This window comes from Anopheles ziemanni, chromosome 3 (assembly GCF_943734765.1).
Source record: "Anopheles ziemanni chromosome 3, idAnoZiCoDA_A2_x.2, whole genome shotgun sequence".
Taxonomy (NCBI): Eukaryota; Metazoa; Arthropoda; class Insecta; order Diptera; family Culicidae; genus Anopheles; species Anopheles ziemanni.
In genome coordinates, this window is record NC_080706.1 from 31,498,145 (window position 1) to 31,522,950 (window position 24,806).

General features: G+C 44.4%; 6 protein-coding genes across 6 annotated transcripts; 3 read left to right on the forward strand and 3 right to left on the reverse strand.

Annotated features, from left to right (window-relative positions):
* The first annotated feature begins 242 nt into the window (after positions 1-242).
* On the forward strand, positions 243-7,334 carry LOC131284553 (Golgi-specific brefeldin A-resistance guanine nucleotide exchange factor 1). The gene is made up of 8 exons (XM_058313416.1): positions 243-344; positions 477-2,235; positions 2,311-2,816; positions 3,027-3,235; positions 3,309-5,496; positions 5,573-5,842; positions 5,907-6,054; positions 6,099-7,334. Exons 1-8 carry the CDS (start codon positions 243-245, stop codon positions 7,298-7,300), a joined length of 6,384 nt encoding a protein of 2,127 aa, XP_058169399.1. The 3' UTR covers positions 7,301-7,334.
* Positions 7,335-8,053: 719 nt separating this feature from the next.
* On the reverse strand, positions 8,054-8,653 carry LOC131284554 (UPF0235 protein C15orf40 homolog). Its single transcript, XM_058313417.1, has 2 exons — positions 8,350-8,653; positions 8,054-8,256 (listed from the first exon to the last, which is right to left on the reverse strand). The coding sequence occupies exons 1-2, from the start codon at positions 8,555-8,557 to the stop codon at positions 8,054-8,056; spliced, it is 411 nt and encodes a 136-aa protein (XP_058169400.1). The 5' UTR covers positions 8,558-8,653.
* Positions 8,654-9,309: 656 nt separating this feature from the next.
* On the forward strand, positions 9,310-10,883 carry LOC131286278 (glyoxylate reductase/hydroxypyruvate reductase). Its single transcript, XM_058315210.1, has 3 exons — positions 9,310-9,742; positions 9,812-9,979; positions 10,046-10,883. The coding sequence occupies exons 1-3, from the start codon at positions 9,519-9,521 to the stop codon at positions 10,773-10,775; spliced, it is 1,122 nt and encodes a 373-aa protein (XP_058171193.1). The 5' UTR covers positions 9,310-9,518; the 3' UTR covers positions 10,776-10,883.
* Positions 10,822-11,464, reverse strand: LOC131286279 (U6 snRNA-associated Sm-like protein LSm3). Its single transcript, XM_058315211.1, has 3 exons — positions 11,351-11,464; positions 11,180-11,287; positions 10,822-11,121 (listed from the first exon to the last, which is right to left on the reverse strand). The coding sequence occupies exons 1-3, from the start codon at positions 11,366-11,368 to the stop codon at positions 10,942-10,944; spliced, it is 306 nt and encodes a 101-aa protein (XP_058171194.1). The 5' UTR covers positions 11,369-11,464; the 3' UTR covers positions 10,822-10,941.
* Positions 11,465-12,255: 791 nt separating this feature from the next.
* On the forward strand, positions 12,256-13,115 carry LOC131286779 (H/ACA ribonucleoprotein complex subunit 1-like). The gene has a single exon (XM_058315778.1). It carries the CDS (start codon positions 12,256-12,258, stop codon positions 12,964-12,966), a length of 711 nt encoding a protein of 236 aa, XP_058171761.1. The 3' UTR covers positions 12,967-13,115.
* A 431-nt stretch (positions 13,116-13,546) lies between these two features.
* On the reverse strand, positions 13,547-14,332 carry LOC131284556 (uncharacterized; the record flags this gene model as incomplete). Its single annotated transcript, XM_058313418.1, has 2 exons — positions 13,547-13,724; positions 13,797-14,332. Coding segments are annotated over 2 exons (714 nt in total), but the record flags the coding sequence as incomplete, so codon positions are not given.
* Positions 14,333-24,806: the final 10,474 nt, after the last annotated feature.

Below are 24,806 nucleotides of genomic sequence, written 5' to 3' on the forward strand. Positions count from 1 at the left end.
ATGTTTTCCCCATAAACTGCAGCGCCATTCCCTCCCCTACAGAAGTACTGTCAGTCGATCGGTCGTCATCACATCGGTTTTCTAAAAAGGAGCAGAAAAAAAAATAGTAAACGTCACAACTGTGAGTTGGAAGTAATGGTACGTGAAGAAAAAAGTGACACAGTTTCAATCTGTTTCGTAGAAAATCTGCTTTGGTGAAGTTAAATTGCACCATTTCACCGTGGGCCACACCATCCGCGAAGATGTCACCGCCCGGAAATGGAATATTTGTCGTCCGGGGTGAAATGTCCACCCTGACGACGGCGATGCGCCGCGGGTCAAGGTGGAGCTTCAACTCATATCAGGTATACTTTGTCCGTGGCATGTAGTTTACCATCTGGATACCGTGGAAGAAAGCAAATAGCGAAACCCTTTCTGTGGTAAACCGTGTGTCTTTATGATCTGTTTCAATCTAGTATTTCTTTTGCCTTTATTAGGATGACGATAAGGATGTTTTGCTGAAGAGTTTTCAGGAGCTCAAGGAGCTCTTGCTGCAGGTGGAAGACCTACGGCTGGTTGAACCGAGCGTATTCCTCACACCGTTTCTCGATGTAATCCGATCGGAGGAAACGACCGGACCGGTAACCAGCCTGGCACTGTCCGCCGTTAACAAGTTTCTTTCGTACGGGCTGATCGATCCAACACACTCGACACTCGCCGCCACGGTGGAAAATATAGCTGATGCCGTAACCCACGCACGATTCGTCGGTACGGACCAGACGTCGGACGGGGTTGTACTGATGAAGATCATACAGGTGCTGCGTACACTCGTACTGAGCCCGGAAGGAAGTGCTCTGTCGGACGAAAGCATGTGTGACATCATACTGAGCTGCTTTCGGTTGTGCTTCGAACCGCGACTGAACGAGCTCGTACGTCGCACAGCCGAAAACGCGCTGAAGGACGTTGTGCTGCTGTTGTTCATGCGATTGCCACAGTTTGTCGAGGGTGGCACGTACAACACATTGAAGACGCTGAAGATGCGCTCCAGCTCCATGGATCAGTCCGGCAAGCGGCGAAAATATAGCAAATCAAATATGAAAGAAGAATCTAAACCAGGAAACATTCCGGGAAATACGACGACCATGCCAAAGATAGTCACAGACGATATAACAAATCAGAGTGGTTCCGGAGAAGACCCCGTCACGCCGGTAATGCTTACAGCTCCGAACCGTGGACTGAAGGCACACCCACTATCTACAACACCGGCCACGCCGGCAGGTGTGATCGTCGATTTGCAGGGTACGATTTCACAAACGCCCACAGGACCCACGCGGGAATCACATCCCACTGTGCTTCAGGAGAAGCAAGCATCTGCTGGGGTCGAAGACGGGCCAGCGGCCGAAACGGAACAAGAACAAGTCGTATCACAGACTCCTCAAACCAACGAAGAGGCAGTTGCCAATGATCCATCGTTTGTCAATTCCGTTGGCGTTCGCTTTACCCAGCAGCAACCCGACGAAGAGATTACATCCGGAGCAGCCGGGGCGATGGTTTCACATATTCCCTACGGACTACCCTGTATTAGGGAACTGTTTCGTTTCTTGATTTCTCTCTGCAACCCGCTGGACAAGCAGAACACCGACGTCATGATCCACATGGGGCTGACGTTGCTCACGGTGACGTTCGAAGTGGGTGCCGATAGCATCGGGCGGTATGACTCACTGTTGGCGATCGTAAAGGACGACCTGTGTAAGAATCTGTTCGGCCTACTCGCCACCGAACGGATATCGATCTTTGCCGCCGATTTGCAATTGTGCTTTCTGATGTTCGAGTCGCTGCGTTCTCAGCTCAAGTTCCAGCTCGAGCACTATCTCACCCGGGTGGCGGATATGATCATGAACGATAGCCCGCGCATATTGTACGAGGCGCGCGAGCTGGCGATGGACAACCTGCTGCAACTGTGGCGCATCCCCGGGTTCGCCGCCGAGCTGTACATCAACTACGATTGCGATCTGTACTGCACGAATCTGTTCGAGGACCTGACGAAACTGCTGTCGAAGAACACGCTCTCGGCGACGCAAGCGGTCTACAGTATTCACACGCTCTCGATGGACGCGCTGCTCACGATCGTCGAGTCGATCGAGCGAAACTGCGCCCAGGCAAAGAACGGCCAAAAGCCCGCTTACATGCGCCATTCGCGAAATAATTCATATGCCACGGAGCGTATCGTGCTGGACGAGTCGGCGACGCTTTCCGGTCCCGCTGTGCAGGCTACCGGAGAGACAAACGATACCATCGGTTCAGTTGGTGGTGGGAGTACTACTACCGAAGTGACGGAGGTGGTCGAAAATATAAGCAAATTTCTGCACTCTAGTCAAAGCGATCGAGCCGGTGCCTTGATATTTGCCGGATCAGATGTTTCCGCCGGAATGGTACCGCCTGCTTCTCAGCTCGGTCAAGCCCTCACGCATGAGGAGCTGGCAGCAATCAAGCGCAAAAAACGATTGCTCACGCAGGGCACGGACTTGTTCAACCAGCGGCCGGAGAAGGGCATACAGTTCCTGCAGGAGAACGGGCTGCTGAATGCGGTGCTCGATCCACAAGAGGTGGCCCAGTTTCTGCGCGAAAACTCTGGCCTCGACAAGAAGATGATCGGCGAGTATGTCAGCAAGAAAAAGAACGTCGAAAGCCGTATCCTGGAGGTGTTCGTGAAGTCGTTCGACTTTGCCGGTCTTACCATCGATCAGGCGCTCCGGTTGTACCTGGAATCGTTTCGCCTGCCCGGCGAGGCGCCGTTAATTTCACTTGTAATGGAACACTTTGCGGATCACTGGCATGTAAGTATTGTGTTTTAAACAAGAAAAAACAAAAGAACTGTCTTTGTACCGTGAAAGTAAAGGAAGCTGTTAGTATAAAAACTTATTCATGTCAACACAACATTCCACAACATTTGGTGTCTGTTGATCTTGCTATTCTGTCCGCTATGCTGCCAAGATATGCCGCTTTGTGCTTTGAAAACATTTCCTAAAAAAATCATTATATTATAGGAATGCAATAACGAACCATTTGCCAACACTGACGCCGCGTTTCGATTGGCGTACGCTGTCATAATGCTTAACATGGATCAACACAACCACAATGCGAAGCGACTGAACGTACCGATGACGGTGGAGGATTTCCTCCGCAATCTGCGCGGATTGAATGGAAACTGCGACTTTGACCAGGAAATGTTAACAAAAATTTACCACTCAATACGGTGAGTCTTCCCTTCACGTGGCAATGGGTATGGTTTGCAGTATGTTTAACGTGGGTTTTAAATATCTTTCTAGAAACGAAGAAATAGTTATGCCTGCAGAACAAACCGGGCTGGTGAGGGAGAACTATCTGTGGAAGGTTCTGCTGCGTCGTGGCGCAACAAAGGACGGTCTTTTCCACCACGTGTTCGGTGCGCAGCATGATCGTGAGCTGTACCGCGTCATCCAGGGATCAACACTGGCCGCCCTCAGTTTCGTGTTCGACAAATCGCTCGACAATGCACCACTCTACCAGAAGGCCATCGGAGGGTTCATCAAGTCGGCCGCAATCGCCGCACACTTCCAGCTACACGGCGATTTCGATGCGCTCGTGCTGACGTTGTGCAAGTTCACCACCCTGCTGACTGCGCCGCCGCCGAACGACGCGAACGAAATCACGGCCTGCGTGCTCTTTGGGCAGAACGTGAAGGCCCAGCTGGCAATGCGTACCGTGTTCGGGCTGATTCACGAGCACGGTGACTGTATGCGCGAGGGCTGGCGGCACACGACGGATGTGCTGCTGCAGCTGTTCAAGCTGAAGCTGCTCCCGAAGGCGTTGATGGAGGCGGAAGACTTCTGCGAGCCGAGCGGCAAGGTAACGTTGCTGCGCGAACAAACGCCCCTGCCGAAAACGGAAGGTGCCGGGCTGTTTAGCTCGCTCTACTCGTACCTGGCGAACGATGGCCAAAGGCAGCCGACCTACGAGGAGCAGGAGATTATCAAACTTTCGCGCAAGTGCACCCGCGACTGCCAGATCGAACAGATCGTGAACGAGTCAAAGTTTCTGCAGCAAGAATCGCTGGATGAGCTGATTGGGTGTCTGCTAGCAATGATCGTGCCACCGGAGGCTCACAAGATGGCAACCGCATCGCAGTCAACGTCACCGTACGGTGAGTGTACGGTTGTGTTTCTACTGGAGCTGCTCGTGAAGATACTGATCCAGAATCGTGATCGCTTGCTTCCGGTGTGGTCACGCGTCCAGGAGAAACTGTACGCCCTGCTAGTGGGCGCCTCCATGTACGAGTACACCTATCTGTTGCAGCGCACCACGGTTGCGCTGCTGAAGCTGGCCATCTACCTGATGCGCAACGAGGAGATCTGCTCGACCATTCTGCAAAGCTTGAGAATGCTACTAGCGCTCCGGCCGGCCGTCATCCTGGCCATCTCGAAGCCGATCTCGATCGGTATGTATGAGTTGTTGAAAACGAGCGCGCAGAACATCCATACCGAAGCCGACTGGGTCATCGTGTTCACCGTGCTGGAGTGCGTAGGAGCCGGCGCAATGCCACCGGAGTACGTGGAGTCGTCGTCCGCTGGTATACCTGGCTCCTCGGCCAAGTCAGAGGGCACGCTGAGCAGTGAGGAAGATTCAGGCCTGCCCGCCGATCGGGGTTACATCTCCGATGCGGAAGTCAGCTCATCGGCCACGTCTCTACCACTTCTGGCCACAACGCCCCCACCACCACCGGCACCAGCCGTACCCAGTAGCCCTACGGCGACACCAGGTGACGCGTGGATTCTGGTGAACAAAGATGCAATCGATATGGGCACGGGAGGTGTGACGAGTGGTCCTCTACCCGGCTCACCCGCCCAACACTCCATCCAGTATCAGTGTAAGCTGCTGGACCATTCACCGTTCGCGCTTGTCAAATGCTGGGAGAGCTTGGCGTTTATCGTTCGGAATGTGGCGCACATTACGCCGTACAACTTCGAGAGTTGTGTCCGATGCATTCGCACCTTTGTCGAGGCTTCGATGAGTCAGCAGCAGCAGTTCCGCGACCCACATCAGTCTCACGGTCCCAAAGGCCAGGCGCGAAAAGCGGCCAGTGCGGGGACAAAAGAGCGACAACGATCGCTAGCAGGCCAGAGTGGAATGTCCTCATCATCGTCATCGTCGGTTGCGCTGGATAGTAGCGATAGCGATACGGAAGAATTGCCCGAGCGCTATCAATCCATCTCGATCCAGCTACTTGACCTGATGCACACGTTGCATACGCGCACGGCACAAATATTCCGATGGTGGGCAGAGGAAGGCGGTGCGGTACCGCAGTGCTCGTCGCTCTGGTCCCAGGGCTGGTGCCCTCTGTTGCAGGGTATTGCACGCCTTGCGACCGATCAGCGGCGGCAGGTGCGCACCAGCGCCATCACCTGTCTCCAGCGCGCACTGCTCGTGCAGGACTTGCAAACACTGACCGGGCTCGAGTGGGCCGGATGTTTCAAACAGGTAAGAATGGCTTATAAGATCCTTTGGTCGCCTTTATTTTAACATTCTTCTATGTCTTCATCAATTCCCACTGCAGGTATTATTCCCTCTGCTCCAGGAGTTACTGCAGGAGAAAGCAACCAGCCCGGTGGAGGTTTCACTGCTCGAGGAGTCCCGCATCCGCACGGCCACAATCATGTCAAAGGTCTTTCTTCATCACTTGACACCGCTGATTGCGCTACCGAACTTCCAAGAGCTGTGGCTCGAGATACTGGAGTACTTCGAGCGGTTTATGACGGCCGGCTCGGACATGCTGTACGAGGCTGTACTGGAAAGCCTGAAGAATATGCTGCTCGTTATGCACTCGGTACGTTGTGACAACACCAGTGGCAAGGTTTGTGTGATTTGTAATGTTTCGTTCTGATTTGCAGGTGTGTGTATTTCATAACACCGATGGCGTTACACATTCGATGCTGTGGGACGTCACCTGGCAACGGATATCTGGTTTTCTGCCCAACCTCAAAGATGAACTTTTCAAACAGGAAGGTAGGCGAAGCGTTGGCAGCATAGATAACGATGGTTACGAACGCGATATATGTGTGTATTTGTTTTTTACATTTCAGCCGTCCGTGCATCCGTTAGTATTAATGGAGGTAAAGCTGGAACTGGTGCAAATGGTACTAGCGGTTCAACGGTCGGTGGTCCATCGCAACCGACAACCACACCATCGTTGGCAGGAGAACAGCAGCACGTTCTGGAAGGAGGCCAAATAAACAACAGCAGCTCACCGAACGTTGATCCAACGTCGTATCCTCGTGTAATGCTTCATCCGGTACCAAACAACGTACCATCTCCGACAACGGAAACAATTGCCCCCAAGTACCTTGTGCCAACCGGCAATACTCCTCCTGTAACAATGTCTCCTGAAGTGCATCGCACACCGGTACATCGTACAGCACCAAACAATCTTCTAATGAGCAGTACGACCACAGCCGATTTTAGTGCCCTTCCACTAGTTTTACCACAGATGGTCACCTTACCACCGCCATCATCGCTGGAATCATCGTCGGTAGACGTGATGACACACGATTCTGCGGTTGAAATCAGTAAACCCTTATCAGAACAGTCGCTCACTTCACCGATGCCATGGGAAGCTGCTTTGCAGCGTCCAGGCACGGGTTCAGTGGTTATGCCGCAATCTCCACACGTTGGAACGAAGGGTTCGGCCTTTGCCGAATTGACCACGGGGTCACCGCCAGCCACATCCGCATTGCCTTCGCCCCATCCGGATGAAGGATTATCGAAGGTGGGAGTCGAGGCAAATAGAAGCTCCGCTGCACCAAAGCATGCCCCGGAACCACCGATTCCCATAAGCCATCGTCTTGCTGGTTCGCAGTACCCCTCTTTGCAACACGTGCCGATCGGTATCGCGCAGAGCTTTGCCCCGATGTTTGTTCAACAGCACCATCCAGCACCAGAGGAAGCACGCGATATCTACACGGACTACACCAACGATCCGTACAATCTGACCCTGCACATCGAGTCGGGCGGCACTATTTCACAAACCACCAAAACCACTGGTAGCGGGGCGACGACCGAAGCAGCAGCCATAGCGTTAGAGGAGGGTAATCGTCCCTCGCTGATCGACTTTGGCTCGATGACGCTAGAATCGGCATCTATGACGACGGTTGCTACAACGACCGAGGGTGGAACCGGGGGCACGTCTGCCCAGCTGCAAAATGTTTTCCAATCGGCGCAGTATTTTAGCTTCCCCACCAGTGGCCGCATACCGCCCGGTTCGGAGATGCTGTTCGGTGAACCATAAAATGGTGTGTGACCGATTGGTCATTTTATATCCACATAACAGACACAGACATTCCGAACAAACGGTTTTAGGGCGTTGTTGTTACGAGCGAGGGAGATTTTAGTTACTTTTTTACAAGGTATCAACGCAGAAATGGTTGGACATAGTAGAATTTAGAAAAAAAAACCGAGTGAGAGACAAAAGTTACTGTCCCCCCCGGTTATCGAAGGAAGTGTGGTAAGGGATACCTTACCTTACGGTTAATTTGATTCAGTGATCTTACCTATGTACCATTCTGTAACCAAACGCAAACCGGCAGTGGTATTTATTGTTAACAAATCCGTATCGTTCCCTGTTTCGTCTAGTATTCGGTTTATTGTCGGTGTATCATACTAATTGTCGTGGGCCCTCGTTTTTTTCTTTGTTGAGGTAGCTTCATTCGTTGAGGAAAAGATTAGTGAACAATTGTTAATCGATTTTAATTCCACTGTTCGTATTTTATGTTATCCTTTAATCAGACCAGCGATGTTTGAAAATGATAAGAGATGCACTCAGTACGACACAGGGTGTTGCATGTGAAGTGGTTTTCGTACGCTGTAATTCATTTCTTTCACTGGACGGTCATTCGCTCGATAACGGGGTGAACGAATAAAGGTCGGGTAATATAATTTTTCCACAATAGAAAAGCTGCACGATGTTGCACGGAGGAGTATGAGCAATCATCAATAAATATATTATAATCTACTCGTGTGTTTAACTGAACTTGACTGCGGCTTAGTTTTCAGTGGATGCTTCCTTATGAAAAATGCTCAACAAATGCTCTGCACTGTGGCTACAGCCACTTTTCTCTAGCACGATCGTTTTCTGCCGAGACTTGGAGCCACGATCCAGGCTGATATCGCTCTTTCGAAGGTCCAACAGTTTGGAAAGGTATTTGATCAGTTCCGTATTTGCCTCTCCATCTATCGGTGGTGCGGCTGCCAGTTTGAAAAAGGAAGGGGAAAGATATGGTTTAAAAAAAACCCTCAACAATGAGTCCTGGAGGAAAGCTACTGTACGAATAGGCTTACCAATTTGACAACCTACTCCTTCTTCACTCACATCCGTAATACCGTTCGTTTTAGCGCCCGGTTTAGCCAATATTTTCACAATAACATTTCCAGTTTTCGGATCCACATAAACCGGACCGGTCGTTGTAGGTTTGTTGTTGCTCTCACCTCCCGGTTTGGTGTTTTTACTGCTTTGCTTCCCACTTCCCTTGCTGGCTTTTTTGGACATGGTACGAACTGATTGACTGAGATTCGATGCAGTTAGAACGGTTGCTTTGATGCACTGGTGCAGCAAAGAACAAACTGCAGTCAAAACGAACCGAACAAAAAGTGGAACCAGGCGACACGTATGCTTTTGTTGTTTTAAATGTTTTGTTTACAATCAGCTGACTTTGACAATTCTTCACAAGCAGGGGGTGAAAGAGGGCTGAAGATTCGTATTCTACCTGGCAGCTAAAATCATCTTCTTGAGATTGGAGGATCATCAACATAATCTTTGTAGAGTATATCGAAGACTTGAGAGCGTTAAACAAATAACTTGCAAGACGGTTGGTCCCTTCAATTGCACATACCGTGGATGTGCACTGTGACTACATATAAGAGAAACCGAAGCTTATCACAACGAAGTTGATGGGGAAGCACCGTGTCATTGATTGGTTTGTCGGTGTGACCTCAGGCCATTATCAAGTCCGCCGAGAGTGTTAATCTCGCATAATACAATTCTTCACTACTTTGTTTCTCTATAAGCAAGAAATCATTTGATTGCAGTTGCATGGTTATTGTGTACTTCCCTGGCCTTAGCACAGATCACGAAGTAAATTACTGTTATCGTTGAATTCTTTTTGCCAGGCTTCCAAACAACTTTGGCGATTCAATCGTTTTTCAGTGTGGCATTGTCCGTACCCAAAACCAACATGTAACGAAACTCGAGCACTTTCGGTAGACAATTCTGTGACGTTTCCGATCGGTAGTTTGCGAAGTCCTTTTTGCGCGTTTCTAAGTTTAACGGTCAGTAGTGAATAGCAAGATTGTGTACACAAACCTTACATAAGGGACGTGAACGGTTTCATTTCCGTTGTACACAAACAACGCGTTTCACTTGTAAAGCTTTCTTTGCCCCAAACAGGTGGGCCTATTTATTATTATTTAGTACCGTGTTTGCTTGCCTTCGTCCGCCTATTGTTGTGCGTATGCTGCTTGGAATGAATCCTGTGTTTCGTCAGTTTTCCGTAGCACTCAAACTTGCCAGCCAGAGAGAGGCGATCCGAGTCCTGCAGCATCGTATCCCAGTGCTTGGCGCAATAAAACATTCTGCCATAAGCCATCGTCATTATTGCTGTTTCGAAATGAAACCGAAGGTGTACGTAACACGAAACGATTACGCCAGACTCGGGCTGGATCTGCTCAGAGAAGAGTGAGTTGTTATTGGCCGCTTTTGGGGAAGCCCGAGGGAGAACTCTTTGGTGAATTTTGTTTTTCGTAGGTGTGATATTTCCATGTGGGATGAAGCATATCCCGTGCCAAGAGATGAGTTTCTGAAACATGTTGCTGGCAAAGATGCTATTTATTGTTCACTGAACGATCGCATCGACAAGGAGCTGTTGGACCAGGCGGGACCAAATTTAAAAGTTATTGCAACCATTTCCGTCGGGTGAGTCAGGAACTTCAAATGACACGACTATCCTAGTCACAATTAACGAATTTTTCTACTTACCAGTTACGATCATATAGATGTGAAGGAGTGCAAACAGCGAGGCATACGCGTTGGATACACACCAGACGTGTTAACAGATGCGACGGCCGAGCTGACCGTGGCCCTGCTGTTAGCCACAGCACGTCGAATGTTTGAAGCTAACAAACAAGTACACACCGGTGGGTGGAAATCGTGGTCGCCAATGTGGATGTGCGGTAGAGGGGTGAAGAATTCCACCGTCGGTATTTTCGGCTTTGGCCGTATCGGGCAAGAGGTCGCGAAACGTTTGATACCTTTTAAACCGGCTCGCATTCAGTTCACCAGTCGCACGGACAAGTTCCTTACTGCGGGAGATCTGGGCGTTACACAGGTTCCTTTTGATGAGCTGATTGAGACTAGTGATTTTTTGATCATTGCCTGCTCGTACAACGTCGAAACGGCCAATCTTTTCAACGATGCGGTGTTTTCGCGCATGAAACCTTCCGCGATACTTATTAACACGAGCCGAGGCGGTGTGGTCGAACAGCATGATTTGATTCACGCACTGAAAGCGGGTAAAATACAAGCAGCTGGGCTGGACGTTACAACGCCAGAACCCCTACCACTCGATAGTCCTTTGCTTACACTTCCGCACGTAGTCGTTTTGCCACACATTGGAAGTGCCGACATCGAAACACGCATCGAAATGTCGCGCATAACAGCCTGCAACATTCTGGCTGGATTGAAAGGTGTAAAAATGCTATCGGAAGTATAGTTCCGCAAGCCTTATGAATCGCTTACCTTGTTTAATCTTTCCGGGTAATGTAATAAAGCTGGATAATTCGTCAAATAAAATAACACTTGTAGGATATTCGTTCAACACAGTTCATGTTGTTCCGTGTACAAGCAGAATAGTAGGATCGTACAGTAGGGGGCGGCCTTTAGCTACCGACTCGCATCGGCGGGGAAACCAGTATCACACCGTCACCTCGCACGAACAGCATCGGAATGGTACGTTTGGTAGTTTTGTACACTTCTTCATAGGTTTCTTCGTCGATTTCAACCGTGGTCACTGTTTCTTCTGCGTCGCCAAGTACCATATTAAGATGTTGATCGAATGCCTGAAAAAAGGAATAATTAGCACAAAAGAATTGTAGGTACTGGTTATTGTGACCTTACATGCAACCGTCCCCTTAGTTCGCGCTCGTTTCTCATTTTAACATAGATTTTTTCATCCAAACTCAGCCGGATGAGATCCAGCGGCTCTTTGACCGGAATGATGGGCATCTAAGAAAGATAAGGTTATGTTATCGTTCTGCGGAGCAGTAATCATTTAATTGCACTGAATACCTGTTCTTCTTCAGCCATTTTAGCGCACAGTACGAATTACAGTAACTATTTGGTAGAATCTTTCGCTAAGCCGCCTTTTTTACTGCGATTATTATCAAAGGACGATCGACGCTTTTTAAGCTTTCTGTCACATTGAAAAGTAAACAGTATGAGTTTATAAAACAGAGCATTGGTACTTAACTTAAACGAATCCGATTTGAAAAAGAAGAGCAAAACATTCCCTTTTATTTTAGGCTCCTATTATTAAACACTACGTGTATAGTGTTAAAAAATAAACAAATTTTTGGCGAAAGGGTAAATTTTGCTCGAAATTTATAAAGAAATTGTTTTGTATTTTATAGTACGAATAATTGACTTAGCGTGTATATATCTTGTGCTGGACAACATGTTTGACAGCTGACATTTTAAACGTCTCAGCTCTGTAAACACCATGTGCTCGCGTGCTCGTGAAGTAGTTTGTGTCGAACGTGCCTAGAGATTGTGAGTATTTTCGGTCAACAGATCGGAAATACTGGACGTAGAATATATTTCGAGCAAAATTGACCATCATTGACCTGCGTTAGCAACAGAGTGTTATTAGTTTTTGGTAAGTAAACAGATTTACTGTAGTTAACTGCCTAACATTACGGAATCTGCATATACCGGTGCCTCGGCGATCAGCTTCTTCCATGTGTTCACAATGTGCGTCTATTTGTTTGTAATATTTGTTTTCTTGAAGAAATATCCTTGCTTTCTTAAGATTAACTTCAGTAATAGAATCCTTTAAACACTTCCTGTAAAATGAGACAACAAGTTTGTCGATTCACATATATTACATGCACGCTGTGCTAAACGACATGGTGGTATCATAACCTCACTTTAATGGCTTTGTATTTTCATTCTCTCGAATCCACAGTTTGTTCGCTATGAGTTTCCGTGGACGTGGTGGTGGCGGTGGTGGAGGAGGAGGAGGTTTCCGTGGTGCCGGTGGTGGTGGAGGAGGTTTCCGTGGTAGCGGTGGTGCTGGAGGTGCCCGTGGAGGATCCCGCGGTGGTTTCGGTGGTCGTGGCGGGTTCAACAATCGCAGCTTTGGGCGCGACGATGGGCCAAAAAACATTATTCCGCTCGGATTCTACGACTACCCGTGCCAGGAAGATCTGATCGCCAAGGTGGAGGTCGAGAATGTCCCGTTCTTCAATGCACCCATCTACATGGAGGGAGAGAAGCAAATTGGCAAGGTGGATGAAATTTTCGGTAACCCGAAAGATTTTTACGTCTCGATCAAGCTGATGGATAACATGAAGCCGGACGGATTTCAAGCGAAGCAGAAGTTGTTCATCGACTCTGGAAAATTGCTACCCTTGGCACGATTCCTGCCGGGCAACCAGACCCGTAAGCCGGGTGGTAGAGTCGGCAAACCTGGGGGCGCACGTGGTGGCCCCGGCGGTCGTGGTGGACGTGGTCGCGGTGGAGGCGGCGGATTCCGTGGCGGCCGAGGAGGCTTTGGTGGAGGTGGTGGCGGTGGTGGTGGTGATGGAGGTGGTTTCCGTGGAGGTCGGGGTGGCGGTGCACGCGGCGGTGGTGGATTCCGCGGGAATCGTGGAGGTGGTGGAGGAGGCGGTGGAAACCGATGGTAGGAACCACAAACATGGAGCGAATTGTGAGTTTTCCTAAGTGTACCCTAGTTTACACTGTTTGCGTATATAGTTTTTGTATAAGTGCTTAATGTTTAAGAACATGGAAATATATACTTTGCTTCCAAAATGTCGGAGCTGTACAACAAGAATATTTTTTCCTATTTTGCAAGCATTCATATTTTGCTAACACTTAAAACGCAGTTTAATACCTTTAATTATATCAACAATACTACCCTGTGGAATTGTTAAAATCATTCAATTTTAGATAAAATTAACAAAACCTTGACCTTTACTCAGAAATGATAGTTTGTGTAAGTGACAGATAGATGGCGCTGAATTTTGAATTTTAAAAAATATTTGATCTACGTACAACTTTGAATTCAAATTGTTGAAGATAGTGCAGGGAAAATAAAGAATGTTGTATAATTTGACCAATATATATTTGTCATACTTTATAAAAACACTTGGTTCTAAAGCGTACGAATGTTAATTATATACCAACCTATGATTTTTTGTTCTTGTAGAACTTGGGCTTACTAATAGAAATGGTCCGCAATTTTCTACGCTACCTTATTCAATATCACGGCGCCGTACAATCGCATCTACAGATCGGACAGCATTTTCTTTCCACTAGCCACCGTTCTATGCACGGCCCGTGAAATTGATGATGACATAGCGGTAAATCCTTACTTTCATCGTTTTCAATATCCTCCAAGCATATGGGACAGACCACCAGCTGATGCATTTGATTTTTGTTTCTGCGTATGAAAAGAAAAAGAAAGCCGATCAGTCGAACGATGTAAGACGAAATTTGTAACGCTACAACGTACAACTGCGTGACCTTGCTCAGCTCGTCATCGTTCCGTGCTGATTGTGCCGTTATTATGCTAGGAGGGAGAAATGTGGCCAGGAAGCGGATCAGCTCAAATTCATCGTCGTTGCAGAAATCAGTACGAAGTTTAAATTCGTCGCTGTACTGGGTGGTGCTGCTAAAACAGTGTCTTCTGAGCATATGCTCCACCAGGCCCGCCGTGTCTCGCACGTCGGTTGTGTATCCGTCTAATCGAAAGGAAACACACACGGGACAGAGCACCACTAGACGTGATTCGGATGGCCCAGTATTACCAGGGAGATAGGTTCCACGTAAATGGTCGTACAGTGCGTCGATGGTAAGACGTTCTAGGCCGCAATGTGGGCAGGTGTAGATACCGATTGCATCGTACTGATCACAATTAATCTTTCGGGCATACTTTCCGAGCAGCTCATCGTAGGTCATGTGGCGTTGCAAGGGGTGTTTCTGTTCGAAGCAGGAAACCGTAGACTGCGGACACACCAAGCAGCTGAGGCTGCGGCCGTTGAGGAAAACTGCAATTGTTTTAGCGAACCACCAGAGGCATCAGTTTTGATTGTTGTGAATTGATATGTCGTGGTTAAAGAATTTTTTCACTCTCCAATAACACTACTTTCAAATCTTCTGTGGAATATTACTTAAAAAATGCGAAACGTGTCTGTAGTACTTACTGCTCATTGTTGATTGTCGATTACAGATGCTTCCGCACCGTTTCACTGCGATCGGAATAGTAACAAACATTACCGTGTGTCGTGGCTATGAGTAAATAAGTTGCCAGTGGCAATGGCATGAATCGATCTGCTGATAACGTGCGATCTGACTGACTGACGGAGCGCGTTACGCTTCAAACAAATAAACAGCTCCCTATACAGTCCAGGCCGTACATGTGTTATATTTGCTTAATAAAAAATATATATTTTTACACTAAAAGTTATTTTTAATAGTGTCAAGAACAGATTACCGGCTAATTAGCTAACAATTAATTGTTAATATTGTAAATGTTTCCCCACGTTACGAGAAAAAATTCACCACAAATGTAATTCCCCTTATTTTCCCCTCTTTTTGAAGGGAAATTTACAGTGCAACCTCGTCTATATGGGTTTTGCATAATATAAAAATTAAAGAGAAAACATACTAGTCGATGTCGATAAATCAACTATAATAAAGCATACATATGCTTTCAATTTGATATAAACATAGTATAACCACATTCAAAATCAACTAAGGTGTAAAAAATAGTAAACATGATTTTCGAAGGGTCATTTTAAGCTGTCCGAATAATCTGAATCACGATTAAACGGGGTTTCCACGATTGAATGCAGTTGTATTACATCATTAACCACTACTGGAATCAAATCATGATATGTTGTGGTCTACAATATTTCAGCGAAGCATGATTTTTTATAACTTAGTTTTTGATGGGGTTTTGCAGACTTGATTTAAGAAATAATATTACATCACATTTTGTTGGTTTGTCCTTTTGCGTTTATAAATATTATCAACCCTTGGTCTGATTTGGGTATCTTGGTTTGGAAGACAAAAAAATTAAAATGCGTACCAACATTTCAAACAAACATTTGAGCTAAAGTACTGAGTGGAAGATAAGCAAAGGACGATTTCTAGAAAATTTGGAACGCTATTTCGTAAATATTGACCGTGGCTGTGACCTATGTTCTGTTCAACTTCTAGCCGTCGTATTCGCTTATACGTCGAAAGAAACCTTATGCTTGTTTGATCTTTCAGTAGCTTTTTACCATCTCTTCTACAGCATTCCTTTTGGGTTCACTTTAAGCGATGCTTTTTGCTTTCGAATGTCCCCCGCGGTTCTTTTCCCGGGTGAGTTTGGCCGGTCCGGGTTGGCGAAGCAGTAGTTTCGGCGAGGTGTTCCATGTAGCTGATTTATTTGTTCGTTTCCTCCCTTCCTGTTTGCTTTATCGTACCCTGTAGCATTTCTGACACTCTCGATAAAGCCCTTCGAGTATTGCGTCGGTTCGTTGTACTATTGGCACTGTTTATGTACTTGGGATTGGCAAGAGTCCTACGCTTGCCAAACGAAAGATGTGCTTGTGCTGCCTATTCTTGTCAAATTAAATGCCTAGCCATTTCTAATGTATTTGTGCCATTTTTCAATTTTCTCGAAAGCTGTCGCCTGATAATCGATGATTGAGGGCCTTATCGATTCAGTGTGAGTTTTTTTTTTTTAATTTCGAACAATGTCCATTCAATGTAACAACGCCTAACGGAATTGCTTTAACGCTTCATTCGATTACGCAGGGCTGTGATTACATTTCTGTGGATCCATTTGATGTCCAGACTAGGCACCAAAATGTAGCATTTCGGAAAAATGGCTCCCTACAACAAAACTCGGAAAAATGTTTGTCGTGAATTTGCAAAGTGTATCACTTACCAATACCAAAGTTAGCATTTACAGCTACAAACGATAGCTTCCTCTCCCGTGGAAAAGACGCATGTTTGTAGTATTATCTTCTTCTTCTTGGCGTAACGACCTTGTTGGTCATGCCTGCCCCGTTAAGGGCTTACGAGACTTATTTCCCTGTTGTACGTGGATAGTCAGTCCTCTCGTACAGGGGAGGGTCCGGTCTCGGTTAGGATTCGAACTCACGCCGTCGAGATGGTAAGCCTCGGCGCTCATGGGCCGATTTTTCTAACCGGCGCTACCGCCCGGCTGTCGCGGACCCCGCAGTATTATCTAAATGCTGTAAATTCGGTCGGAAATAAGATTCAAATTTACCCAATGGTTGAATTCGCAAAGTAAAGAAGAATCTGTTGAAAAATATGACACAACACAATGATAGACATTTTTTATTTTACACTGTTTTCAGGGCCAATTCGTCGGCATCAAGCTGCTCTTTGTTGGTAGTAGGCAGTGAATTGCACGCGCAAGGTTTTTGTTTGGCATCGTTAGGAACCAGTTTGGGTTTGTTAAGTTTAACTTTGCCATTATCGGTAGCAACATTGGCGCGACGAGAAAATGTCGCGTTGTTGTCGCGTCAATGTTGTTACCGATAATGGCAAAGTTAAACTTAACAAACCCAAAGTGCTTTCTAACGAAACCAAACAAAAACCGTGCGCGTGCAATTGACTGCCTACTACCAACAAAGAGCAGCTTGATGCCGACGAATTGGCCCTGAAAACAGTGTAAGTTTTTTATTTGATAGTACTTCAGTGGTATCTGGAATTTTTAATGAAACAGTTTCATGCCATTTTAAACGTGTGTAATCAACAACCGTGGAGTTAACATAGCGTCACCGAGCCTCGGTAAGATTAATGAAGCTTACAACAAGCAAACGAGAAAACATTAGAAAACTCGTTCGAGCCATGTCTGCTCCGGTTTCCACAACCGTTTATGTTCTCTGAACCATACTATCGAAAATAAAGGAAAACTTCAAGGCTAGTAGAAAGAGTACACCTAATAAAGACATTCTGCGAAGCACGCAATTTGTCTTGCCGACGCCGCGATCAACCAACTGTACCTGTACATTAATTAGAGCTGACTTTATGGTAATTTCTCCCCAAGCAGCGAAGAAGGCAAATGTCGCAGAGGTTGTGAAAGTCGTAGACTGTTTGGTATCTTAGGCCCTGAGAGAGTTGGCGTGAAATACGCCTTACACAGGTGTGAAGAACAAATACATCCGATTATTTGGTAAACCATAAGCTATTAAAACTCACACGTGTTTTGGAGATGCCTGTCTCCTAAATATATGGTATGGGTGAACATGGCATGGGACGGATTGGTAATTGGTCTAAGCTCGTTTCAATTACGACCACACTCCAAATAAAACACACATCAGCATAATCCTTCAGAATCAGATTAAACTTTGTTGTCATTCAAAGTCAATATTCTTTAAAGGTTCAATTAGTAATTTTGTTCAACAATTAACTACAATAGAATAATTTAAATAATAAGTAGAACCAGCGTAAACATAATTGTGTTTGTAGCGGACATCCAAAGTAGTCCAAATGAAAGCAAGATATAATTTATGTCATTGCTATTTTGTTTTACTTCCGAGAGAACAGCCGTTGCCCGTAATGGAGGTAATTAATATTTTTGCATATTATTTATTTCTTTTGATGACATTGTTGCCGGATGTGTATGTAATATTAATAAGAAGGGTGTTGTTTGTTATTTGCACCAATGATCAATTTTTATTTTTAATTAATGTTTTTTCCTTCGTTAGCATTCATATAGCATTGTTCGGCATTTTCAACTGTGGGCACTTGACGGAAGCCATTTGAGTTTGAGTAATGATGAGTCTAACGCCTTCATGCTCTCGCCGACCCCTCCCCCCTCCCTCCCTCCTTCCATCATGCGCTCACACATTCCAAAAGTTTGCTCACGGAACGGACAAATATTTGCTTGCGACAGCATCCTCCATTTAATGAGTTTTATGCTAATTCACCTTGGACAGGTAATTTAGCACGGTGACAATTTTTAAAGGTTGTTTTTATGTTTACAAATAAAAAAAATAGATGAGGGTAAAAAACCTATGTTTTTAAACAAAATATTAGATTTTTCTTGATGTTGCAAGCGGCACCTTGTTGTTTTCGAGGCGTATTTTAAACAACAGGTTCATACATGTCTAATGTTGTTTTTACAAATACCAATAAAAAAATAAATACAATTACAAGCATTTATGCAAACAAGTACTACATTTTGAATGCGGTTATTCAAAATGGTACGAAAAATGGCTCTGGAAATTTTCAATTTTTTTGTCAACTTAGATCAAAGCTTTTGAAAATGCTTTGCGACATTTATTTAAGTCGTGTCATTAGTTGTTTGTTGGCTTTTCATAAATACTGTTGCCACGAAAATATTCAAAAATCGCATGCACAGTATGTTGGTTTGGCCAACGAAGCAAAATGATAGACAGAAGAACATTTTCCTCTCTATACATATGGTGAAATATAAAATCTCTCTGCATACGTAGTTCATTTCATTGCTACGCTACTACGAAACGAAAAAAAAAAAATTATCCTCTTATGATCTACTGGAGGGTAGCCTTTAATGCAAACCACCGATGATGGAAAATTTAAAATGTTCCGTTTTGAAAATACTCATGAATGATCGGGGCAAAATAATTAAAATTTCAAAGAAGAACTCTGGACCCTTTTGACTGTGATTATAACGGAAGTTCGCTCTCATGTACTGTGCAATTATCGCTTACCTATGATATTATTTTTTAGGACCCATACTTTCATTTTCTTTCATTTAAATTTAACCAAATTTTTCGTGATTACAACGTTGTAATGAAGTATGCATGTTTATTTTATCGTAATGAGTTTTACAGATTGTTGAAATATTGCATATAAAGAACATTGCAGCTTTAAAACAGAAAAAAACAGAACAGAAAAGAATACATGCCCTTTCTATGGTTAAGACTGTAACCAACATGTTAAAGTTTGTCTAAGAAGGCGTCAGACGTTATGGTGTTTTGGCACTGAGAACGCATATTGGTTCATTTATGTTCGCCATTGTTCCACAAAATCCACCGGAACTTATCCAGAACATACAACATTTTTCCCCAGACTTGTTTCAAAATACCCTCAGACTTTTTATCTTCGTACATCCCGAACTTTCTAGAACCTAATAAAGGTCAAATTCAACATTAAAAAAATGGTATTAAACCTCCTACGTTGTTTACAGAGCCCCTCGGGTTGTACAGCGTAGGTTTTGTTGTTTTGGTGAAGGTGATGCAACTTTGGCGACACCTTAAGGTTGATCGCCTTTGTGAATCCCGAATCCTCTGCTAGACCAACATCGGATGCGTTGAACTTTAGTGTCGAGTTTTGGTGCAACCACAAAAATGTGTGTCGAAAGTAGTAAGTTTCAAGGCATGGCAAGACATACTTTGTTTGTTGTTGTTACGCTCAACTTTTGAGGCGTCTGTTTATCTTTCGCATCATAGTCGACAGGAGGTGAACCACATCATACGGTTGCATGGTACATAATAAATTCTAGGAAACAGAAAAGGGTATTTTATATTTATTTTTCATGTTCGTTGGGACAGAAGAAGATATTCAAAATGGCTCAGTAAATACAAACATAATTGACGTCTTTGAAATGTTATTATTTGTAGTGAATTAATCCCCCTTGATGAGCCGCGGTCCATCAGATAGGTTATACTTTTGGTTATGGTATTAAATCGAGAGTAAAAATCAATGACACGATGAAAAGTTTTCATTGGCTGTAACATTCCCACGTTAGTTCCGAAAACCGACGCGTGACAACACATTTACATAAGGATCCACTGAAACCTAGGGTTAAGGACGTCAACAATCCTCCAGTAAAAGGTGGGAACGGGCAAGTCGATGTGTCATTGGTGACCCTTTCAAAGCTTCCTTAATTAAGGCTGACGGTGTGGAAAAGTGGTCCTCCTTTGTGTGGCATGCTTTGCTTGTACCCTCAAATTGGTTGGTCCGTCCTTTGCGGAATGATGAAATAACGCATGGGGTGGAAAAATGGAAGCTCGTCAAAGCTCGTGCTGTTTTACTGATATTTTCGCACTGGAGCCACCGTGACCAGACTGTCGGCTAGAGATAGGTGGGCTGTTTTATTAACCGATACCAAGATCTTGCCGACCAATCTCCCTTATACTTCCATACTGGCCGGAGCTGGGTTGTTTGGAAGCGTTACGCGTCAGGAACACGAAACTCATCAAGGGTCATGATTGATCGGAATGATTCGGCACCTGCGGTGGCCAGTGATGCGCGAGATGAATGGTCCACGGTTGTGGAAGGTAAGAGGATGTTATTTACTTTGTAAACCCGGAGTCTAAACGGAAATCGGCAAAACCAGGTATGGTGCGCGCAAAACCCGTACCTAACGGAGGCTTACCTTTATTTTTAAGTACTATTTCAGACTTTCAGTTGGCAACACCGGGTTGACTTTATTTTATGAGTAACCAAGTTAAATTTTATAAATGTATGTTGGCGGTAAAAGTGGTTCTAGGAAAGAAAATCAATCCAAGAGCGAATCCATTATATGAAAGTGAATTAAAAAAAAGCTACAACATTGTTTATTTTGAAATGTTTCTCCAAAAACCTTTTTTTAAAAGCGATTTCTACACAATCGCACTCGCAAGCGATCCTGTTTCCCGGAAATCCTCCACCACCTGTTTGGGAAGGACTTTTCATTGGCTGCGGTTCGAATCTACTTCTTCAATCGGGCATTTCGGCTTAGCAACTGCAGCCAATTTTCTTCTGGAGCATTCGTACCGAAAAGAAAACCTTTATTTTCATCAGCCAGATGAAAAACCTAGGCCAGATTTGTTTTTCCTGGAATATCGCATACTGCCGTATTGTGCGCCGAATGTGTAGAGGTGGACAACCAAAAAGATCCGACTGTCTTTCCTTTCCAAAGGCGAGATGCCGTTAAAAAGCTGTCTGTGTGTGTGCGTCTATAGAGTGTTGATTAAACATCGATCCAATCTCTATTGAATTAAGCAATAAGTCGATCGCAAAACAGAAGATTTTGGTTTTGGAAAACTCGAAGCGACTAATTGAGAATGCTTAAACATTTCTTATACTGGCAGTTTGAAAAATGGAATAAGTGCACCGAAGAATGGGGTAGTGTATTTACCGCACTTATTTTCCCATTTTAAATAGATTGGAAGTGTAGAATTTAGGTGAAAAATGTATTCATCACACTGATGTGATTAAAACTTCTATGTTTTTTCATTCATGTTGAACCCTTCAAATGTACTTTTACATTTTAGAAACAAAACCATGAGCCGAGCGTTTGCGCCGGTTAGAAAATCTACTCACGAGTGCAAAGTCGCTGCATCAACGGCGTGGGTTCGAATCCTAATTGAGAATCCACGTAAACAAAGGGAAAAAGTGCTTAACTCCAAACATTATTTGTAGCATACTTTAAGTAAACAGGAAACATTTAAGTCATGTAAGTGTGGGTAGTGGTTGTGTGAAAAAAAAGAGTGACTGACAAAAATTTCATGTTTTAGATGTATCCTTGCTACGAAAAGTGGTATGTAATGGTTCGCGTTCCATGACCTTTTGCGTTTAAGCTCGAATGCTCCGCACAAGCACTTTTGCACCGAAAGAAGCGTTATGTCTAAACCTGTTTGATACGTTCTAGGGAATATATTTGAATCGTTTTATTCTTCCGACATACATGCATCGTTTTCTTCTGTTACGATCTCATATTGTGGCAGAAAAAGAGGAGAAACGTGAGAGTTGTACAGTACAGATGTTGGATTATTTTAAATGCAAACGCGAACATCGTACATGAATTCAAATGGAACGCTTACACTTGCTGCGAGAAACAATAAAACTCAAAAAAGAAAGGCCATCGGTAAACGAGGGGTTTCTGTTGCAGTGGGAGGTTGTTTAGTTATGGCACGTTTCAACTGGCAATTACCGTTTGTTACGATACTCGAGGGATCTAGTTCATATGCAAGGAAAATAAATGTAGCTCACGAAATGGATGCTGGTCAAAAGACATGCTTCAAAGACATGAAGCTTTGCTTTGGTTACCGGTTATCAAGATAAACATTTCTGCTTAATATATTTTCCCCGAATTTGTGTACGTTTCTGAAAACTACGAAACTCACTTTGGGCAATGTTGAGACAGGTGTAATTGAAAAACTCACCATCTTTTGCACACTGGGGAGTAATAAAAATTCCCGTTGATCGGTGGTATCAGGGAAAGCCCTTCCAGTCCGGTTTAAAAGCAAACAGTGAAACGCACCTACTATTCACACCGCAAGGAAAACACACCTTAAGGGCATCCTAGGGCCAGGGAAACCGCTCAGATCGTTGAATATTTAATAAAACACAGCAGATTTACTTTACTGCTGCTCTGGAAGCTCCGATGGAGGCGCCGATGGAGAGGGAAAAGACGACAGCTTTTCCATGGAACGGTATCATTGCACTGTGAAGCCTTCTTATCCAATCGGTAGGGAAGGAGGAAAATGAGAAAACAAAAAAGAAAGCAGCACATTCCAGGGCACTCCATGTCTGCAGGCACGCGTGTATCTCGATCGAGTTACATTCACTTCCGAATGGTTAGGCATGATGGTTCCCCACTTGTTTGGCAGTTTTACGATTACACGTACGGAAATTTGACCGACACTTGTCTTCCTCGGAGAATACGAAATTTGATTTGCTTACGGTTAAGGAAAACAAAAAATGATCTTATCTGCACTGGTTAGAGTTCCGAGAAAGGCAATAGTTTTCTTCGAGTTGGTGTGGTATTTGGTGAAATCAAAAAGATGTACACTTTCTGCACGGAAACTTCTAAAGACACGTTCCCTATTTAACAATGATCTCCTCAGACGCTCATTACGCTAGAAGTTTTTAATTGTTTCTGGTTTTAGTGGAGCTATTTTCTTTCTTCACATAACTTCATCATTTCTCTCCTCTCTTAGCGTTACTGTTTTAGTTTTCGTTCCCTTTTTTAGTTATTTACCTTTATCCCTAATCCAAATATCACATAAATAAATATATAAATGTTTTCGCCATATTGATAGTATTTCTAAGAGTTTAGCAATTTTTTAAAATGTTTACATTTGATCTGGAGACATTCTTTGCAGCTGTTTTGTTTAACATTCATATGCATAAACTTTTGTAACTTCTTCTTCTTCTTGGGGTATCGGCTGTCTCGGTCATGTCTGGCTCATGAAGGGCTTACGAGACATTTTCCCTATGTGTACGTGGATAGTCAGTCCTCTCGTACAGAGAAGGGTCCGGTCTCTGTTGGGATTCGAACTCACGCCGTCGAGGTGGTCAGCCCCGGCGCTCATGGGCCGATTTTCTAACCGACGCTAAATCTTTGTAACTATGCATAGCCAATTAGTTATGTAAATTACATTACGTTACCTTGGTTATTTTATCTCTATTGAGGAGAAAAACATAAAAAGAGTAGAAATGGAAAAAAATGTCTAACTGATAAATATCGTACTACTGGAAATGCAAAGTTTGATGTTGGAGGATTGAAGCAATTCGTGCAAAAATGAACTTTGACCATCTTTAATCGACTTATGAGAATATAGTCTAAAAATATTTCTCATTGAATTCCACCAATCTCAATTTTTGAAGCCCATAAAGTGTTCATAAATTTATTTGAGAAAAGTTTTATCATCGCCTCCATTGCTTCTTCTGGGAAGCAGAGCTCGAGCATCGCAAATTTTTCCTTTCTGATCGGATGTTGAGCATGAAAATTGATTATTCTAATGTTACAAGTTTTCGCGAAGTGCCTCAAGCCGCCTACCAGTAAGAAGTGTGTGTGGAATGTATTGGATGTTTTAAAAGTAGGTTAAAAAAAGGGCAGAGCACGTTGGCCGGGACATAAAACGTAGCGGCACTGTTGACTATCCGGTGTTTCAATATCCGCCTCTCCACGGTATAGTTTGGGCATTTTTTTCGTTTTCTGCTTCAATCCATGGTCGCTCACACGGGCTGCATTAATTATTACCGCGGATGGCGCGCGTACGGAGAAAGTTTTGAGCACATTGGGGGCGAAGATGAGTCCGTTATTTTTTTGTGGGCATTTTTCATCCGATTCAGGGTTGACACATTTTTTTACCTGCTATGTTTTTCTCCAGGGAAGTAGATGTTGGATTAATATGAGACCATATTGACCAAACTCATAAAATACTTTTAAAAGCCTTAAAATAGGATCATGCAGTATGTTAAATAAAAAAAATGTTTTATGATAAAATCCCATGAAATTCTCCTCTTTTTGCCGTCACACATAGGGATGTTTTTGAAACCTCGGTCGAATGCGACACATTTTTTGTAATAACGTAGCGTTATGAAGAAAAGGTTGCGAATCACTGCTCTTTATTACGGTGGATTTGCGCGTAAAGTTCTGCATAATTAATGCTACTTCTGATGTTTGCGGGACAATATTGCCGAGTTTCAAAATATTCGAAAAAAAATGTTTCTGGCTTTGAAATCCTGATGCTTTTTAATTTTTTCATAACGTTCGACATTTTAGAAACCTTCGTTTGCG